The sequence below is a fragment of the Globicephala melas genome, chromosome 14 (genome assembly GCF_963455315.2).
Source record: "Globicephala melas chromosome 14, mGloMel1.2, whole genome shotgun sequence".
Classification (NCBI taxonomy): domain Eukaryota; kingdom Metazoa; phylum Chordata; class Mammalia; order Artiodactyla; family Delphinidae; genus Globicephala; species Globicephala melas.
The window spans coordinates 73,865,033-73,880,081 of NC_083327.1; the positions used below are offsets into that span (position 1 = coordinate 73,865,033).

The 15,049-nt window shown below is 43.9% G+C and overlaps 1 protein-coding gene across 8 annotated transcripts in view; it reads left to right on the top strand.

Annotated features, from left to right (window-relative positions):
- Nucleotides 1–15,049, top strand: part of MTHFD1L (methylenetetrahydrofolate dehydrogenase (NADP+ dependent) 1 like) — a 214,307-nt gene that overhangs the window by 173,246 nt on the left and 26,012 nt on the right. For all 8 annotated transcript variants that reach the window (XR_009558776.2, XM_030853176.2, XM_060283680.2 and 5 more), the window contains one exon: nt 12,946–13,066. Coding sequence is in view for 7 of the 8 variants with exons in the window: in XM_030853176.2 (XP_030709036.1) it covers nt 12,946–13,035 (90 nt within the window). In the remaining variant the exon portion in view is untranslated. The remainder of the gene's footprint in view (nt 1–12,945; nt 13,067–15,049) is intronic.

Here is a 15,049-nt window from a genome sequence, read left to right on the forward strand (position 1 = left end):
CACAGGGCCAAGAAGGTCTTGCCTCAATAGTAGGGGAAAAATTAATCCTAGACTAAACACAGTTCTGGTCCCACCCAACAAAGCTTTAAAAGAAAAACCCCCCAAAATCAAGTTGTTTCCAAGTAACTAAACTGTATCCCAGGACAGAGTATAAAAATATTTATAAATACAAAAAATACAGTATGAAAAAAGATAAGATGTCTGACATCCAATTCAAAATTAGCAGGCATGTAAACAAGTAGGAAAATACAAACTATAGGGCTTCCCTGGTGGCACAGTGGTTGAGAGTCTGCCTGCCGATGCAGGGGACACGGGTTCGTGCCCCGGTCCGGGAAGATCCCACGTGCCGCGGAGCGGCTGGGCCCGTGAGCCATGGCCGCTGAGCCTGCGCATACAGAGCCTGTGCTCCACAACGGGAGAGGCCACAACAGTGAGAGGCCCACGTACCACAAAAAAAAAAAATACAACCTATAATGAAAAAAATCAACCAAAATTAATGCTTAAATGACACAGATAATAGCATTAGGAGTTAGGGACATTAAAACAGTTATGAGTTTTGTTTTGTTTTGTTTTTTGTGGTAATCACAGCCATATCAGTAATCACATTAAATGTAAATGGTCTAAATACCCAAATTAAAAGACAGAGATTGTCAGATTGGCTAAAAACACAAGATCCAGCTATATGCTGCCAACAAGAAACCCACTTTAAATATAAAGACATTAGTAGGTTAAAGGAAACAGGCTGGGAAAATGCTAATAGCGATCAAAAGAAAGCTGGTTTGGTGTCAAAATAGAACTAGAGCAAATAATATTAACAAAGATAAAGAGGGTTGTTTCATATTTTTAAAGGGACCATTTCATCTGGACATAACAATCCTAAGTGTTTATGCATCTAATAACAAACCTTCAACATAGATGAAGGAAAACTGCAAGGAAAAATAGATAAAGACAGAAATATAGTAAGAGATTTTAAAACCCTTCTCAGAACAAATAAACAGAAAGTTAATAAGAATATTAGAAGACTTGAACAGCACTATAATCCAACTTGACCTAACTGGATTTAAAGAACACTCTACCTAACAATAGCAGAATATACACATCCTTTTCAAATGCAAACAGAATATTTGCCAAATAGATCATATTCTGGGCCACAAATTAATTTTCAGTAAATGTTGAAGGATTCAAATCATACAAAATATCTTCTTTAACCATAGTGGAATTAAATTAGAGATCAACACTGAAAGACATTTGGAAAAACCCCAAATATTTGGAAACTAAATAAGCCACAGAAAAGGAGAAAACATTTGCAGATCATCTATCTGATGAGGACTTGTATATGGGTGATAAATACATGAAAATATGCTTATCATCATTAGTCATCAGGGAAATGTAAGTTAAAACCATAATGGGATGCCACTGTATAGCTATTAGGATACCTAAAATTAAAAAGACTGACATTACCAGATGTTAGTGGGGATGTGAAAACAATTAAACATGCACCTACTGTAAGACCAAGCCATTCCATTCCTAAGTGTTTACTCAAGAGAAGTGAAATATATGTCCATATTAAGGTCTGTACACGAATGTTCACAGCAGCTTGTTTTGTAATAGCATAGAAGAAACTTTACACTTGACCACATGCAGCTTATCGTATGCCACGCTGCTAAATAATTCACTCTGTTTTTAAAATAAAGTTGCTGAAAGTAGAAAAACAAGAGAAAAAAATTTTAAAGGGTAAGTTAAGTCCATTAATTTTTTTTAGAATTTTCTCTGCTGCATAACAAATTAACCACAAATCTAGCAGCTTTATAATAACACCAAACCCAGCTTAGCTAAGTTGCCTGCTTCAGGCTGTAGTACTGCCATCAGCTAGGGCTCCAGTCTCATGTGAGGCCAGGGATCCTCTTGCAAGTTCACAAGGTTGTTGGCAGATTTCAGTTCCTTGCAGCTGTAGGACTGAAGGCCCAGCCTTTTGCTGGCTGTCAGCTGGAGGCTACATTTAAGTCTCAGAGGCTACATGTGGTTTTTACCACCTGGCCTTCTTAGACCCTCTCATGGCATGGTAGTTTATCAGAAGCCAGCACGGGGGAAAGTTGAATCTGGTAAGACGGAAGGACCCCATCACTTTTGCCATGTTCTCCTGGTTAGAAGTAAGTCACAGGTCTCACCTGCACTCAAGGAGGGGGAGTTACTGGGAGTCACCCTAGTGTGTATAAACCGCAATACGGTACAGCACATGGAAACAGAGACAATAGAAAGGAGTCTCCAGGATCATGGCAAAGGGAGATGCCACCGTCAGCTGTTTAGTAGGCCTACAGGATGAAGGGCGCCCGCAGGATGGCCGCGAGGATGACTGATCTCATGCGTGGGCATATGAAGGGAGGACCAAGACTGTCAGAGTGCATTAGTGCATGAATGATAGGCCTATAGAAAGCTAGACTAATGAAGATACAAGACAGTTATTAACTCTAGGAGAAACAGGAGTTGTACAAGAATGAGAATGTAATCAGAATACGTATGATGGCCCTCCTGTGAGTAATATTTACATTGTCCTAATAAATCCTGATCAGACCAAAAGTAATGACAGCTCTTTATTTGAGAGATGGAAAGTGGAAGTGGGGGAGCATGGGTAGTAGGATGTCAAAGAGCTAAATCCTCATCTTCTGTGTTAGAAAGCCAATAGATAGCATCTGAAGTTGTAAATCAAGAAAGAGCAGTGATGATAAGAAGAAAGAGCTGAGGGGCCTTTCTCACCTTCTGAGATGGCCCACACTCTGTCCTGTGGAGTGTGTTTCTCTCTAAATAAATCCACTTCTTACCTATCACTCTGTCTCTCACTGAATTCGTTCTGCGATGAGACATCAAGAACCTGAGCTTCATTAAGTCCTGAGACCAGGTAAGGTCATGGGGGCCGAAGACTCCCAGTTCTGCTTCGTAAGTAAAGGTTAGCCAGAAGCGCTCAACCACCACATCAGCTGGAACCTAAGGAATGACGATGTTGACCTTCTCTGATTCTTGTGATGTCAATCAAGTTTGGACGCAGTCGATGTCCCCAGCCCCATCATGAATATGCATGTACGCTTACCTTAAGACTTCCCGGTTTTGCTGCTGGGGAGACATTGCTTTGGGAAAGATCCCCGGTGTTCTCCTTACTTGCTGCAAGTAATAAATCCTTTCTTCCCCCCGAAAAAAGAGAAAGAGCTGAGAATGGATAGTGGTTGCCTCTGAGGAGCTGGAATACAGCTGGGGCGGGGCAGCAGTGGACAGGGAACTGTCATTTTTTATAGTATGCCTTGAGGGACAATGTGACCTTTTAAGCCACGTACATGATTTACTTTGATAAAAATTAGATTTACAAAATAGAAATCCATCATGTTGCTCTCTTGATGTTTCTCCTTACTTTTAACACATGCTGTGTGTTTGTGAGAAACAGAAAGAGAGCAAGGTACATGATTTATGAGTGATTTCAAGATACTTGGTCCACAGTTTTCTTTTTCTCCCACTGCATTAATCCAGAGGAAGCAGGTCTGACAGCTGCAGCATCCCTGCCGTGTTGGGGAAGCCGGGTGAAGAAGGGGAAAACGCGGGAGGGACAGCGGGGTGCTCACCTCCCAGGCAGGATCTCTACCCGCCAAGTCCTTTAATTATCGTCTGCCCTTGCAGTGAGAAAAGGCGTGCTGTTTAGAGAAGCCTTTGCACGTAGCCCAGTTAGGACTCTTTCCGTCCAGGAATTGGAGAAAGGTAAAGTGGGGAAAACATGTTTTGTGGATATTCATGGAAGTTTGTAGAGGGAAGGAAAACCCACATAAGTACGACGTGTTCATTTGCTAGGCCTGCCATAGTAATGTACCGTGGACTGGACTGCTCAAACAGCAGGTTTATTTTCTCCAAGTTCTGGAGACCAGAAGACCAAGACCAGGGTGTCATCAGGGTTGGTTTCTCCTGAGGCCTTTCTTCTGTGCCCGTGCATCTCTGGGCTGTTCCTCTTAGAGGGACACCAGCCCTACTGGATAAAGGTTCCACCCTTGTGACCTCATGTTGGAGGTTGGGGCTTGAACATATAGATTTGGCAGGGGGAGCGGGGGGAACACAGTTCAGTCCATAACATACTGTATATAGACCCAATCTGAGGTCCTGAGCGTTCAGCTGGGATCTGGTCTGAACCACCTAAAGGAAAAAAATTTTAAAAAAGAAGAGAGAGATGGCAGAACCATATAGGCCTCTAGTATTTAAAATAGTTAAATTAGGTGGCAGGGTGGTCATGAATTCTTTCCTAATTCAGTTTCCTGGTCAAACCTTGGCCAGCCAAGTGTCCGGTTAGTAAACATTAGATGAGATAACTCCTCCCCTCCCCATCCAGGCTCCCCCAGACCACTCCTTTGCCTCTGTCCCAAGAGAGCCATAAAGGGGACATTAAAATAATGGATACAATTTCCCTCTGTCTTGTTCTGTTTTCCTGCTGCTGCAGCAGCTTATTATCTCTGGGGAGGAGCTTTGCCGGGGTTGGAGGAGGGGCGGGGGGAAGAAAAGGGAAATGCTAAATTACATGGGCAGCTGTGTCTTCTGTAACAAGCTCCTCTGTGGAGAAAAGGACCAGCTCAGCTAAGTAAAGGCAGTTTTCGTGACACCCCCCACCCCGCCCCACCCTCCTCCTTCTCTTCCCTTCCCCTTCATCTTCTCTCTTCTTCCAGGAGTTACAGAATAATGACTTAATTGCTAATAGGACCTTGGGATAAAACGCACGCCCAGAACATCACAGTTCATTTTCAGAAGATGAGCTTCTCAGAAACCAGAATTTGATTGCTTGATATTGAGTTTCCAAACAATGAAACGTTATAAAATTGGTTTGTTTTGCCAAGGCTGGCAGGGTTCTCCTGGCATGCCACCTGTCCATCGAAAGGCTGGAGAGGGAACACTGCAAAAGTTCAGGCAGAGAGGAGCAGTGTGTAAAGAATTGAATTTGTGCTTCTCTTCACAGCATCTACTCTGGCCTACACAGAAAGAGTAATCCCCTCTTCCTAAAGACTGAACTCAGTTTAAAATCATACTTGTTTTTAGCTCATCACACTTCTGAAGGTTTCTCTCTTAAAATAACATTTGTCATCAGTCAGAGGCCCCTGATTACTTGATACTTAGGTCTTGGTTATTGGGTGTAGCATCAGATTTGATTGTCATTAGTAGAAACAACAGAAAGGGGCTGTTTTAAATTGTTTATAGAGCAGGAAAAATTAGGGGGAAATCTCAAAACTAATGAACCCTTTTTTCTTATGAAAGAAACATATGATTATTCACAGTTCAGATTTGTTTTCAAGTCTCCTTTTTCTGTGTCTATCATAATAACAGCACTGTACTTCATAGAGACAATTATAGTTGTACCTTCTATAATAACATAACAATTGTATCCATTGTGTATTACACACTAAACTAGGGTCCTTTCTTACTTTATCCCATTTTAATTTTGAAATAGAGCCTATAACATAGATCTGTTTATATTCATAGTGTATTTCCAGGTACAGAACCAAGACTCAGTGATGTAACTTACCCAGGTCCACTGGCAGTACAGGAACGGGGCCCTTCCCCTCACCCCTCAGAGCCCCCTGGGTTACTGCTGCCCGTCAGACTTCGGTTACCTCTTCCAGCCTTTGTGCTCGACGTTCCCATTCCTAACTGGTCCAGGGAAAGTCACACAACTGTCCTGAGGCCACTTCCACACCTCTCAGTGGGGCTACACAGACCTCTCCCACTTCACCTGTCTCACAGGGCTGTTGGCAGCCTCAGCTGTGGTCCTTATGGTGAAATGAGGAGAGATGGGGAAGAATCTCCACCGCCCCCCAATGGAAATGGAAGAGTGAGATGTGAACAGTGTAACACCTGTGTAGATATGACCTTTATCTATCATTTTGGCAATGGATAAGATCAAAGCATACGATGAATGAATAAGAACAAAGTAAGTGAGAGAGGAACCAATTGGTTGGTAAACAGTAGCAATGTTTAACAGTCATAAGGTATTATTTTACTCACTGCTGACTACTGTGACTAAGATGTAATTTGGAAGATACTACCGGGTGTAAGCTGTGTAACGTTTTCTTGCATAAATATTAAAGTTTAAAAGGAATCAAGACTAAAATTGTAAAGTAAATGAATTTTCTTTACAATTCATATAAATTTATTTACACAAATATTGTAGCTGAAATCTCAGTAGTTTGATAGGACGTGTATTCCCATTGCAAAGGCAGCTCATAACATTTCTTTGTGCAGTTGCAGCAGACATGTTGCCACCGAGGGGCAGCGACACTAAATGCCATGATGTAAGGGAGGCAGTGGCAGTAGGGTTCAGTGGTTAGAGCTAGGACTTTGGGGTCACACTGTCTGCTTTTGAATTCCAGCTCAACCAGCTGTTAGCCGTGTGATTTGCGTTATTATGCTTTTCCTCGTCTTGTTTTCCTAATCTGCAAATTGGGGATAATGAAGCTGTAATAACATGCACCTTGTGGAATTGTTGGAATTAAATGAGATACAGACATGGAAAGCACTTAGCAGAGTCCCAGAGGTACTACCACTGGGTACCAAACTATTGTTTTGAAAATTGGTAAATAAAAGAAAGGAATCAGGGGAGAAAAAATGAGTCGCTGAAGAGGATGTTCTTTCTCGCACTGGATATCACAGGGTGTGGCTATGATGTGGCCTGGAGCTGCCCACACAGAGAAGAAAGCCTGGGGATGAAGCCAACACCAAGAGGACAATAGAGAGAAGCCCTGGGGCTGCATTATGCCACCTCTGGTCTTCCAGGCACGGAAACAGGAAGGACAGCGTCTTACTGAGCAAGCCAGCATGGGGCTTTCCTGGCAAGCATAGTTGAAAGCTGACTAAGGATACCGTCCTTAAAATCAGAACAAAAAAAGAAAAATAAATTATTTGGTGGGGGAAAGATGCACTCAAATGCCGAGTGGTCTTTGAACTGAAAGCTCTTAGTCCGTTGTAATATTTGAGATGCATGAAACGTGCTGAACTTCTTCGTTTCCTTTGTCAATATCCAGTAGGTCAGACGCCCTGCTCGCATTTATTTTTCTTTTCTTCTAAAGAACTCTCCCTAATCTCTCATTTTCCAAAAGGCAGGGCGCATTGACTTTACAGTTGATCCTTGAAGAACAGGGGTTAGAACAGGGCGGGTCCACTTCTATACAGATTTTTTTCAATCTAAATATGACAGTAGTATATCAGTCTCAGCAATCCACGACCTGCACTGGTTGAATCTGCGGATAGGGAGGAACCTCGGCTACCAAGGGCCAACTAAAAATTATCCTTGGATTTTCAACCCTGCTGGGTATCAGTGCCCCTAACCCCACGTGGTTCAAGGGTCAACTGTAGAATGTGTTGGCAACAACTCTTCCTGGGTCTCCCCACTCCAGCCACATTCCTTTGTTTAGAAATTACCCCAGTTGCCTCTTTTAAGTTTTACTCTCCCTGAGAATCAGATTTCAGAATTGTACATGTGGAATTTTCCAGTTTCTGTACGTAACTACATAAATACATGTTATATAGTCACATGGCTTATATAAGAATAGAACATTTCTTGGGAGTTTGCACAAGACATTGTTTACAGGGGTCACCTCCAGGAAACAGTATTAGGAGAGCAAGACGTGGCTTTTTAGTTCTATTATTTATTACTTCTCAGTTGAAAGTATTTTCTTTTTGAAAGTGTCTTTTGTTGAAAGTAAGTTTTTTCTAACTAATGGAAAAGTTAGTTTGGAACAGGCTTCTTACCACTAAGAGTTATAGTTTGCTTTACAAAAGAAGAGAGAAATAACTGTACTTGCTCAGTCTTTTATTCAGCGCCATTGAAATAAATTGGAATAGTCGGAGCTCCGTGATACTGCTCCAGGATGTGAGCACGATAGAGTCATCTTTACAGTGATTGAACTTGACTTCCATCTTCGAAAGTCAGACATTAAGAATTTATTATGTTCATTCTTTTTATATGAAAAGCAAAGAATGAAAAAGATTTTCTTTTAACTGAAAAGTAAAAAGTGACTCGACTCCAATGATCTGCTTAATGGTCTGTCCCTTTGGAAGCAGGAACCAGGTCCTGGTCACCTTGGTATCCCCATAGTGAGTGCTCAGCAAAGGACTGTGGGTTGAATAAAGCCTCACTGCCCTTTCGCACAGGAACAGGCAGTCGCTGGCCACCAGGAAAGATAACAGGCACTCTGATAGGACACGCCCCCAAGCGCCCAGAGCATCCCTGGCAGTCACGGGCCGTGCAGGTGAATGTTACCTAACCCAGAAAGAAATCCCAGAGCCTCCGTCACCACTAAGTCAAGCAAGTGGAATCCCAGTGGTAGCAGCACTGTTTTCATTATCATGATTTTTTTTTTTTTTTTTTTTTGCGGTACGCGGGCCTCTCACTGTTGCGGCCTCTCCCGTTGCGGAGCACAGGCTCCGGACGCGCAGGCTCAGAGGCCATGGCTCACGGGCCCAGCCGCTCCGCGGCATGTGGGATCTTCCCAGACCGGGGCACGAACCCGTGTCCCCTGCATCGGCAGGCGGACTCTCAACCAGTGCGCCACCAGGGAAGCCCTATCATGATTTTTAATACCTCTCTTCTTTCCTTTTGCTTGATGTTTATACCGGCCATTTTTCCTCTTGCATCATCTTAGTTTAATTATCTAAATGACCATTAGATGTAAACAGTTCTGTCCCTCGTGTCCAAAGAAGAGGGAGAAGGGAAGAGACAAAAAATCCAGTCCTTGGGCTTCCCGAGGCACTGTACTTATAATTCAGAAAATACTTTTGCTCAAGAGTTTAAATGTTTGAGTTATTATTTCATCAAAAAGAATCTTTTTATTTAAATTGCATCATCGTGTAGTTAACCATTGTAGTCTCTTTGGTGGTTTTTTTTTTGGCTGTGTTGGGTCTTAGTTGCGGTATGCAGTATCTTCGTTGAGGCATGCGGGATCTTTCGTTGCAGTGCATGGGCTCTTCCTTGCAGCGCTCGGGCTTCTCTCTAGTTGTGGTGTGCGGGTTTTCTCTCTCTAGTTGCGGCACGCAGGCTCCAGGGCTCGTGGGCTCTGTAGTGTGGCACACGGGCGTAGTTGCCCCGCAGCATATGGGATCTTAGTTCCCTGACCAGGGATCGAACCCTCATCCCCTGCATTGGAAGGGGGATTCTTTACCACTGGACCACCAGGGAAGTCCCTTTTTTGGTTGTTCTTAAATTTTTGGAACAAGATGATGGGTGTTCGGCCATATTGGTGGAGGAAAGAAATGTATAGAAGGGATTCCCTTTTAGATCATGAACTGAAGGAACAGTGAGTTCAAATGCTTATTTCTTTTCTGAATTACAACAAATCTGAATGATTTATCCAGTAGGAAAAAGCAGTAGATTTAGGGAGAAGTCAGAAAAGAAATTATTTCACAAACACAACAAAATTAACTACAACGATATTTTGGTTAAGTGGTAAGTATGATACTGTCACTTTATGAAGCAGATTTTTAGGTAATTTTTCTACTCATTCTAAGAGTGTTTTACCCTTACTTCTGAATGACAAGTTTTAGGTGTATGACTATTTTCTCTTTGCTGGTGTTAATGAATGTTTATAAAGGCTATTCCTATAACTCGTCGTTTCTCCAAAATAAGCTTAACCCGAAATCAAAGATTTGGAAGATTCATTGTAGGTAAAATTAGGCGCATGAAGGGCAAAAGCCCATGCTTTTCAGCCTTTGTAAAAGAATCCATTAAGGCAGCATGACAAGTAAGTACGATTTAGTGGCCCCTCATTATTTTAAGCAGGAGGCCTTCTTCAAGGGCACACAAATAAGTCAACAGAGATCACCACTGACCCCAGGCGTGGGCCCAGAGGTCAACTGCCAAGGGCTGTCCGAATTCTTCTTTCCTGCACTGCTCTGCTGACTCTTGTCTAGGGGCTCCAATCCTTTGGTAACAGAGTGTTTTTTATTGGGAGAGAATCTGATGCGAATGTGTAAGGTCTTGTTAACATAATTTCATACTGTGTCTGCTCAGCAGGACTTTTATTTTAAACATAGATGGACTGGAGGTGGCTTTGTCTCCAGGGCTGGGAGTCCCCCAGCTCAGCACACTCCACATGGTTCCTGGTCAGTTGTTGCTCATCCCGAATAAGTAGGGATTCTTGATTCTTGAAAGTGACGATTGCATCATTGGAAAGGAACATGGGAGTCTTCTGATTGATCTCATTTTTCTCCCATTTGAGAGAAGTAAGTTGAAAATAGAGGAAAGACATTTCATACTTCCTGGCATTTAATATTTTGGCTACTTAGAAAAGCTCCCAGTTTTGTGACAGTATCAGAATGACCCAAAGATGCACGCGCTGAGTCACTGCAGCCTGTGGTTCAGCTCCAGGAAGCGTGCAAATCCCACTGCCTTTGTCGGTCTTGGTCTTGCACCAGCTAAAAGTGAATGGTGCAAAGCTGAATTTTCATGTCTGTTAAAAAAGCTTGTAAACAAGCAGGCAGTGCAATTATGTTATCCACAATAGAAACTTCCATTATAACTTTGCTCAGCTGAACCCACATGCACTGCCTTCGGGCTTCTTCCTGGGTTTTCTCACCTCATGTGGATTTAGATATGATCTGCCTCATACTGAATTCTGCCCTGGAGTGAATAGTGTTGCAGCCTCAGAAGCAGCAGCAGTCAAGTCTGGGTAGCATCCTCACCCGATACCTTCGACCTAGAGACTTATTTTAAATTAGCGACGGAGCAGCTTCACTGTGGCTGAATGCGGTCACTCGTTCCTTAAACTATAAAACGCTGGTTCCTTTTTCCAAATCCATATCCCCACACAGATTATAAAGGCATCTTAAAATGCTCATGTCAGAATGCGGTTAGGTAGGAAAATTGTTGTAGAGTAACTGGTACGAGTTTTGTAGCCCAGGAAACTGGAAAAAATATGAACAGTTCCCACCGATGTCCTTTGTGTTTGATGTTTCAGGGCTAAAACATTAAGCGTGGGTTTCTTTCTGGGGTCTCCTAGGAGCAGCGACTGTAGTAACCAGAGAAAAATGTTACCCCCCTGCTAGGAACAGAAACCTCAGGAGGAGAAGTAGCCATCCACATACCTAAAGTTTTAAAGGACAGGAAATCCCCACCTACAAGCAGGTTGTGCGCCAGAACTTTATTTGTAGTTCATTGCTCGAAACCCAGAGCACAGAAAATCCTGAAGACATGCTGTCAGTGGTGCCTGTATTCCAGGCAGGCCTCAGAAGCCTTTTTAGCCCATAATATACTAAAGGGCAGTCCTGTGCAATCAGCAAGACAGGAGCTGGCCACCGTATACCACAGTGTTTATGCGTCTGGCCACGTGGACCCACCTCACTCACACTCTCATAGCCCAGGTGGTTATGAGGCTGCAGGTGCACGGGTTTCCTCCTCGACCTGAGCTCGGGCCGGGAAGAAGTAGCAGCACTTGGTCAGGGGTGAAAGGGCTTTCTTCTCTCCTTCCTCCCCAGCACCTCACCCCCTTCCCCAGGAGCTCCCTTTCCTGGGGCTAAAGGGAGTGGGGGGAGGCATCCTAGGCCATATTGACTAAGCCTGGGCTTCTCAGATGGAGACGTGCTCACAGATCTCCTGGAGATATGCTGAAATTGCAGATTCTGATTCAGTGGGCCGCAGGTGGGCCCTGAGATCCTGAGTTTCCCACAAGCTCCTGGGTGATACCGATGCCCCTGGTCCACAGACCCCAGTCTGAGTAGCGAGAGTCTGTCAGCATCGTCGGGGGGAAGAGTGGGCGTCAGAGAAATCCTGTCCCTACAAAAAAGGACCTTGAGAGTGAGAGACCGGAGGTCTGTGACAGAGGCCTTATCTGGGTTCCTTTGGTGTTGAGAACTTCCAGGCTGGTGAGAAGAAGTGGGAATACTAAAATCGATAAAGAGCAGCTCATCCAAAATCCTCACACTCCGGGTTCTAGACCCGTGTTTAGTGTGTCAGCATCACCAGGGGAAACCGGCCAGCTTCCCCAGCTCGTCACTGGGGGTCTCTGGTGCAGGTGGACAAAGCGCTTTTTGCAAAACCGATCTAGACACAGTGCAGCAAAGCAGTGAGAAGCACAGGCCTGGTTTTAATTCCGTCTCCACCACTGACCAGCTGTGTATCCTTGAGCCCATGCCTTTGTGCCTAAATGTCCTCTGTCCTCATCAGTAAAGTGAGGCTAAAATGAGTGCCTACCTCTAAGGGTGATGGGGAACTCAAGTTATTATCTATGTAAAATTCTGAGTATAGAGTGCCCAAACGGTGGTGGAGGCAGCAGTGGTGGTGGTGGTTATATGAGTAATTTGAGATTACAAATGTGGAGTCCAATTTCCCATTTTGCTGTTTATTACCTGTGTGGCCTTGGGCAAATGACTTAACACCTCTAAACCTCCATTTCCTTCCTTGTAACATGGAAACGATAAAAGTATCTACCTCATTGAGTTTGGGGGACGATGCAAAAAAAAGCATTTACACAGTGCCTAGCACATAGTAAGTTCTCAATAAACGACAGTTACTGCTAGTAAAGTAGGCCAGCTATCTGGAGAACAGGAGTTTTCAAACTGTGCTCCAGGAGTTGAAGATTTTACCGAAATGTGTCTTGGGGGTTATTCATTATTCATTCCTTCCACACCCACTGTCCCCTTCAGCCAGAGGGGCTTATCTTTGCTGGGCTTCAGCACTAAGATTTGACTTAGTAAAAAGAGTTTGAAAATCACTGTTTTGGAGCTATGGTATGCTGTGGGACCATGGAGGGATTTCATTTCCTTAAACAAAGATTGGAATAGCAGATGGTGAATTTAAAAATATACATGTATATATAACCCAAAGTTACATGAGACTGAATTGAATTATATAGTAAATTTATGTCGTTAGGTGTACAGTGTCCGGCGTGATCCCCTTGCAGCACTGGCTAATATATAATCTTTTGTTCTCTCCCCCAGATGAGCACCATGCCAGGACTGCCGACTCGGCCCTGCTTCTATGACATCGATCTTGATACGGAAACAGAGCAAGTTAAAGGCTTGTTCTAAGTGAACAGGATTTTCACAGGACTCAATTCAGGTAGGCTATTGTGCTTTTTACTTTTTCCTTCTTTCTTTTTTCCCTAGTTCAAATCTCTTTTAGTTTTATTTTGTTTGGTTTTTCTGATGTTTATTACAGAAATGGTCTGATAAGTAATTTCCTCACTTGGTTACTGTGAATTCCTACCAGGTTACAGCCGTGCCCTGGGTCACTCCTGGGTGTGGATATGCAGTGAGATGGTCAGGTCCTTGGTGTGCCTGGACCCGATTCCAGTGAAAGTCAGTCACACTGTCTCTGAATATAGATTTGTTTTAAGGCGTCTCTTGCTATAACAAAGGAGCCCTGTAAATTCTTTTTCGAGAATTAAAACTAATATCTTCTGTCATTAACTATACCAACTATACCTTCATCCCACGTATCTCTTGCTACAGAGTTAGAATCATGTGATAGAGGACTCCAGTATGATCATTTCCTGGGGCTGCCATAACAGTGTCACAACTGGGCAGCTTAAACGACAGACATTTGTTCTCCCACAGTTCTGGAGGCCAAAAGTCCAAAGTCAAGGTGTCGTCCGGGCTATGCACTCTCTGAGATTCTGGCAGAATCCCTCCTGGCCTCTTCCTAACTCCTGGTAGTGCCCATTGATCCTTGACATTCCTCTGTCTCCCTGTGTGTCTCTGTCTTCCTTAAAGGACACCAGTTGCATTGAATTGCGGCCCACCTTATTGACCTCTTCTTAACTTGATTATATCTGCAAAGACCCTGTTTCCAGTTAAGGTCACTCTCAGAGGTACTAGGAGTCAGGACTTCAACGTACCTTTTGGGGACACAATCTAACCCATAACACTGTCGCACAACAGGGGGATTGGGCTCTCATACCACTGGAAAGATTCATAGAGGTGGGACAGATCGTCTACGTCCAAGGGTCCTGTGAGTCACAGGAAGGACAGGGCAGCAGAAATTAGAGCCCTTGATGATTCAGGGTCTGCGCAGTATAAGAGGGTTGGACTTGTCTTGGCGCTGGCTTAGGCGGCCCACAGCGGGGGGCCTTTGGTCTCATTCACGTCTGTGCCTCGGTCCTGCAGCCGCAGGCACACCTGCTGGCTTCTGTCCCAGCTTCCCATCACGAAGAAAAAGGACCCCCCCGCCCCCCCGCTGCAACCCTCCTCCCTGGGAAACTCCCAGTCAGAAGTCTCAGAGAATTGGAGCTGCTTTTCCCCATCCCATATATCAGACAATTCCTCACCATATTCTCAAGATGCATTCCTTCCCCATAAACACCCCCATTCCTTCTCCCTACTGCCTCCTGTTCCGGTTCCTTCGCCCAGCACCCGTCCCTCTTGCCAGTACATTCTGGGCCTTCCAGATGACCTTGCTTGACCTAAAGACCCTCCTTTCCAGTTGTCCCTGAGTTACGCCCTGAGCCGAGCACACAGGACTCCCGCATTTGTTTGTCTGACTATCAGTAGTGAACGTGGGGAGATTTTTTTTTTCTTTTTTTTTTGCAAGTCTTTGTTACTAGAACACTGAAGACTTAGGCTATGATGAGGAAGGTAAGAGACACATTAATACAAGTTGTGGGATTGTTCGGTTTGGGTTGTGTGTGTGGTGTTTGGTGGTGTTTGTATGTGTTTTTTGCTGATGAGTGGGAGCTGTATTTAGTTTTAACCACAATCACATTTCAAATCTTTTGTCATGTCTGAAAAAGAAAACTCCAGAAAATGAACTAACGGAGACTAACTTAATAGGGAAGCCCATAAACTTGACCTTTGATAACAGAGTTATTTTGGTCTTTTGATATGACTGTGCATGTGCGTGTGTGTGTGAATGTCTTGGGTTTCCCAGCCAGGCCTTGGGAAAATCACAATATCATTCCTCTTAAACTTTGAGTTGACCCGCGTCCAGACTCATTTCCCTTGTCATGTCAACCCATTATGCTACATTTCTGCCACTTGTCATTTTTCTCCAGAACAAGTGTGTGTAATTCTGTCATCTCTCTCAGATAGATGAGTATTTTTCCAG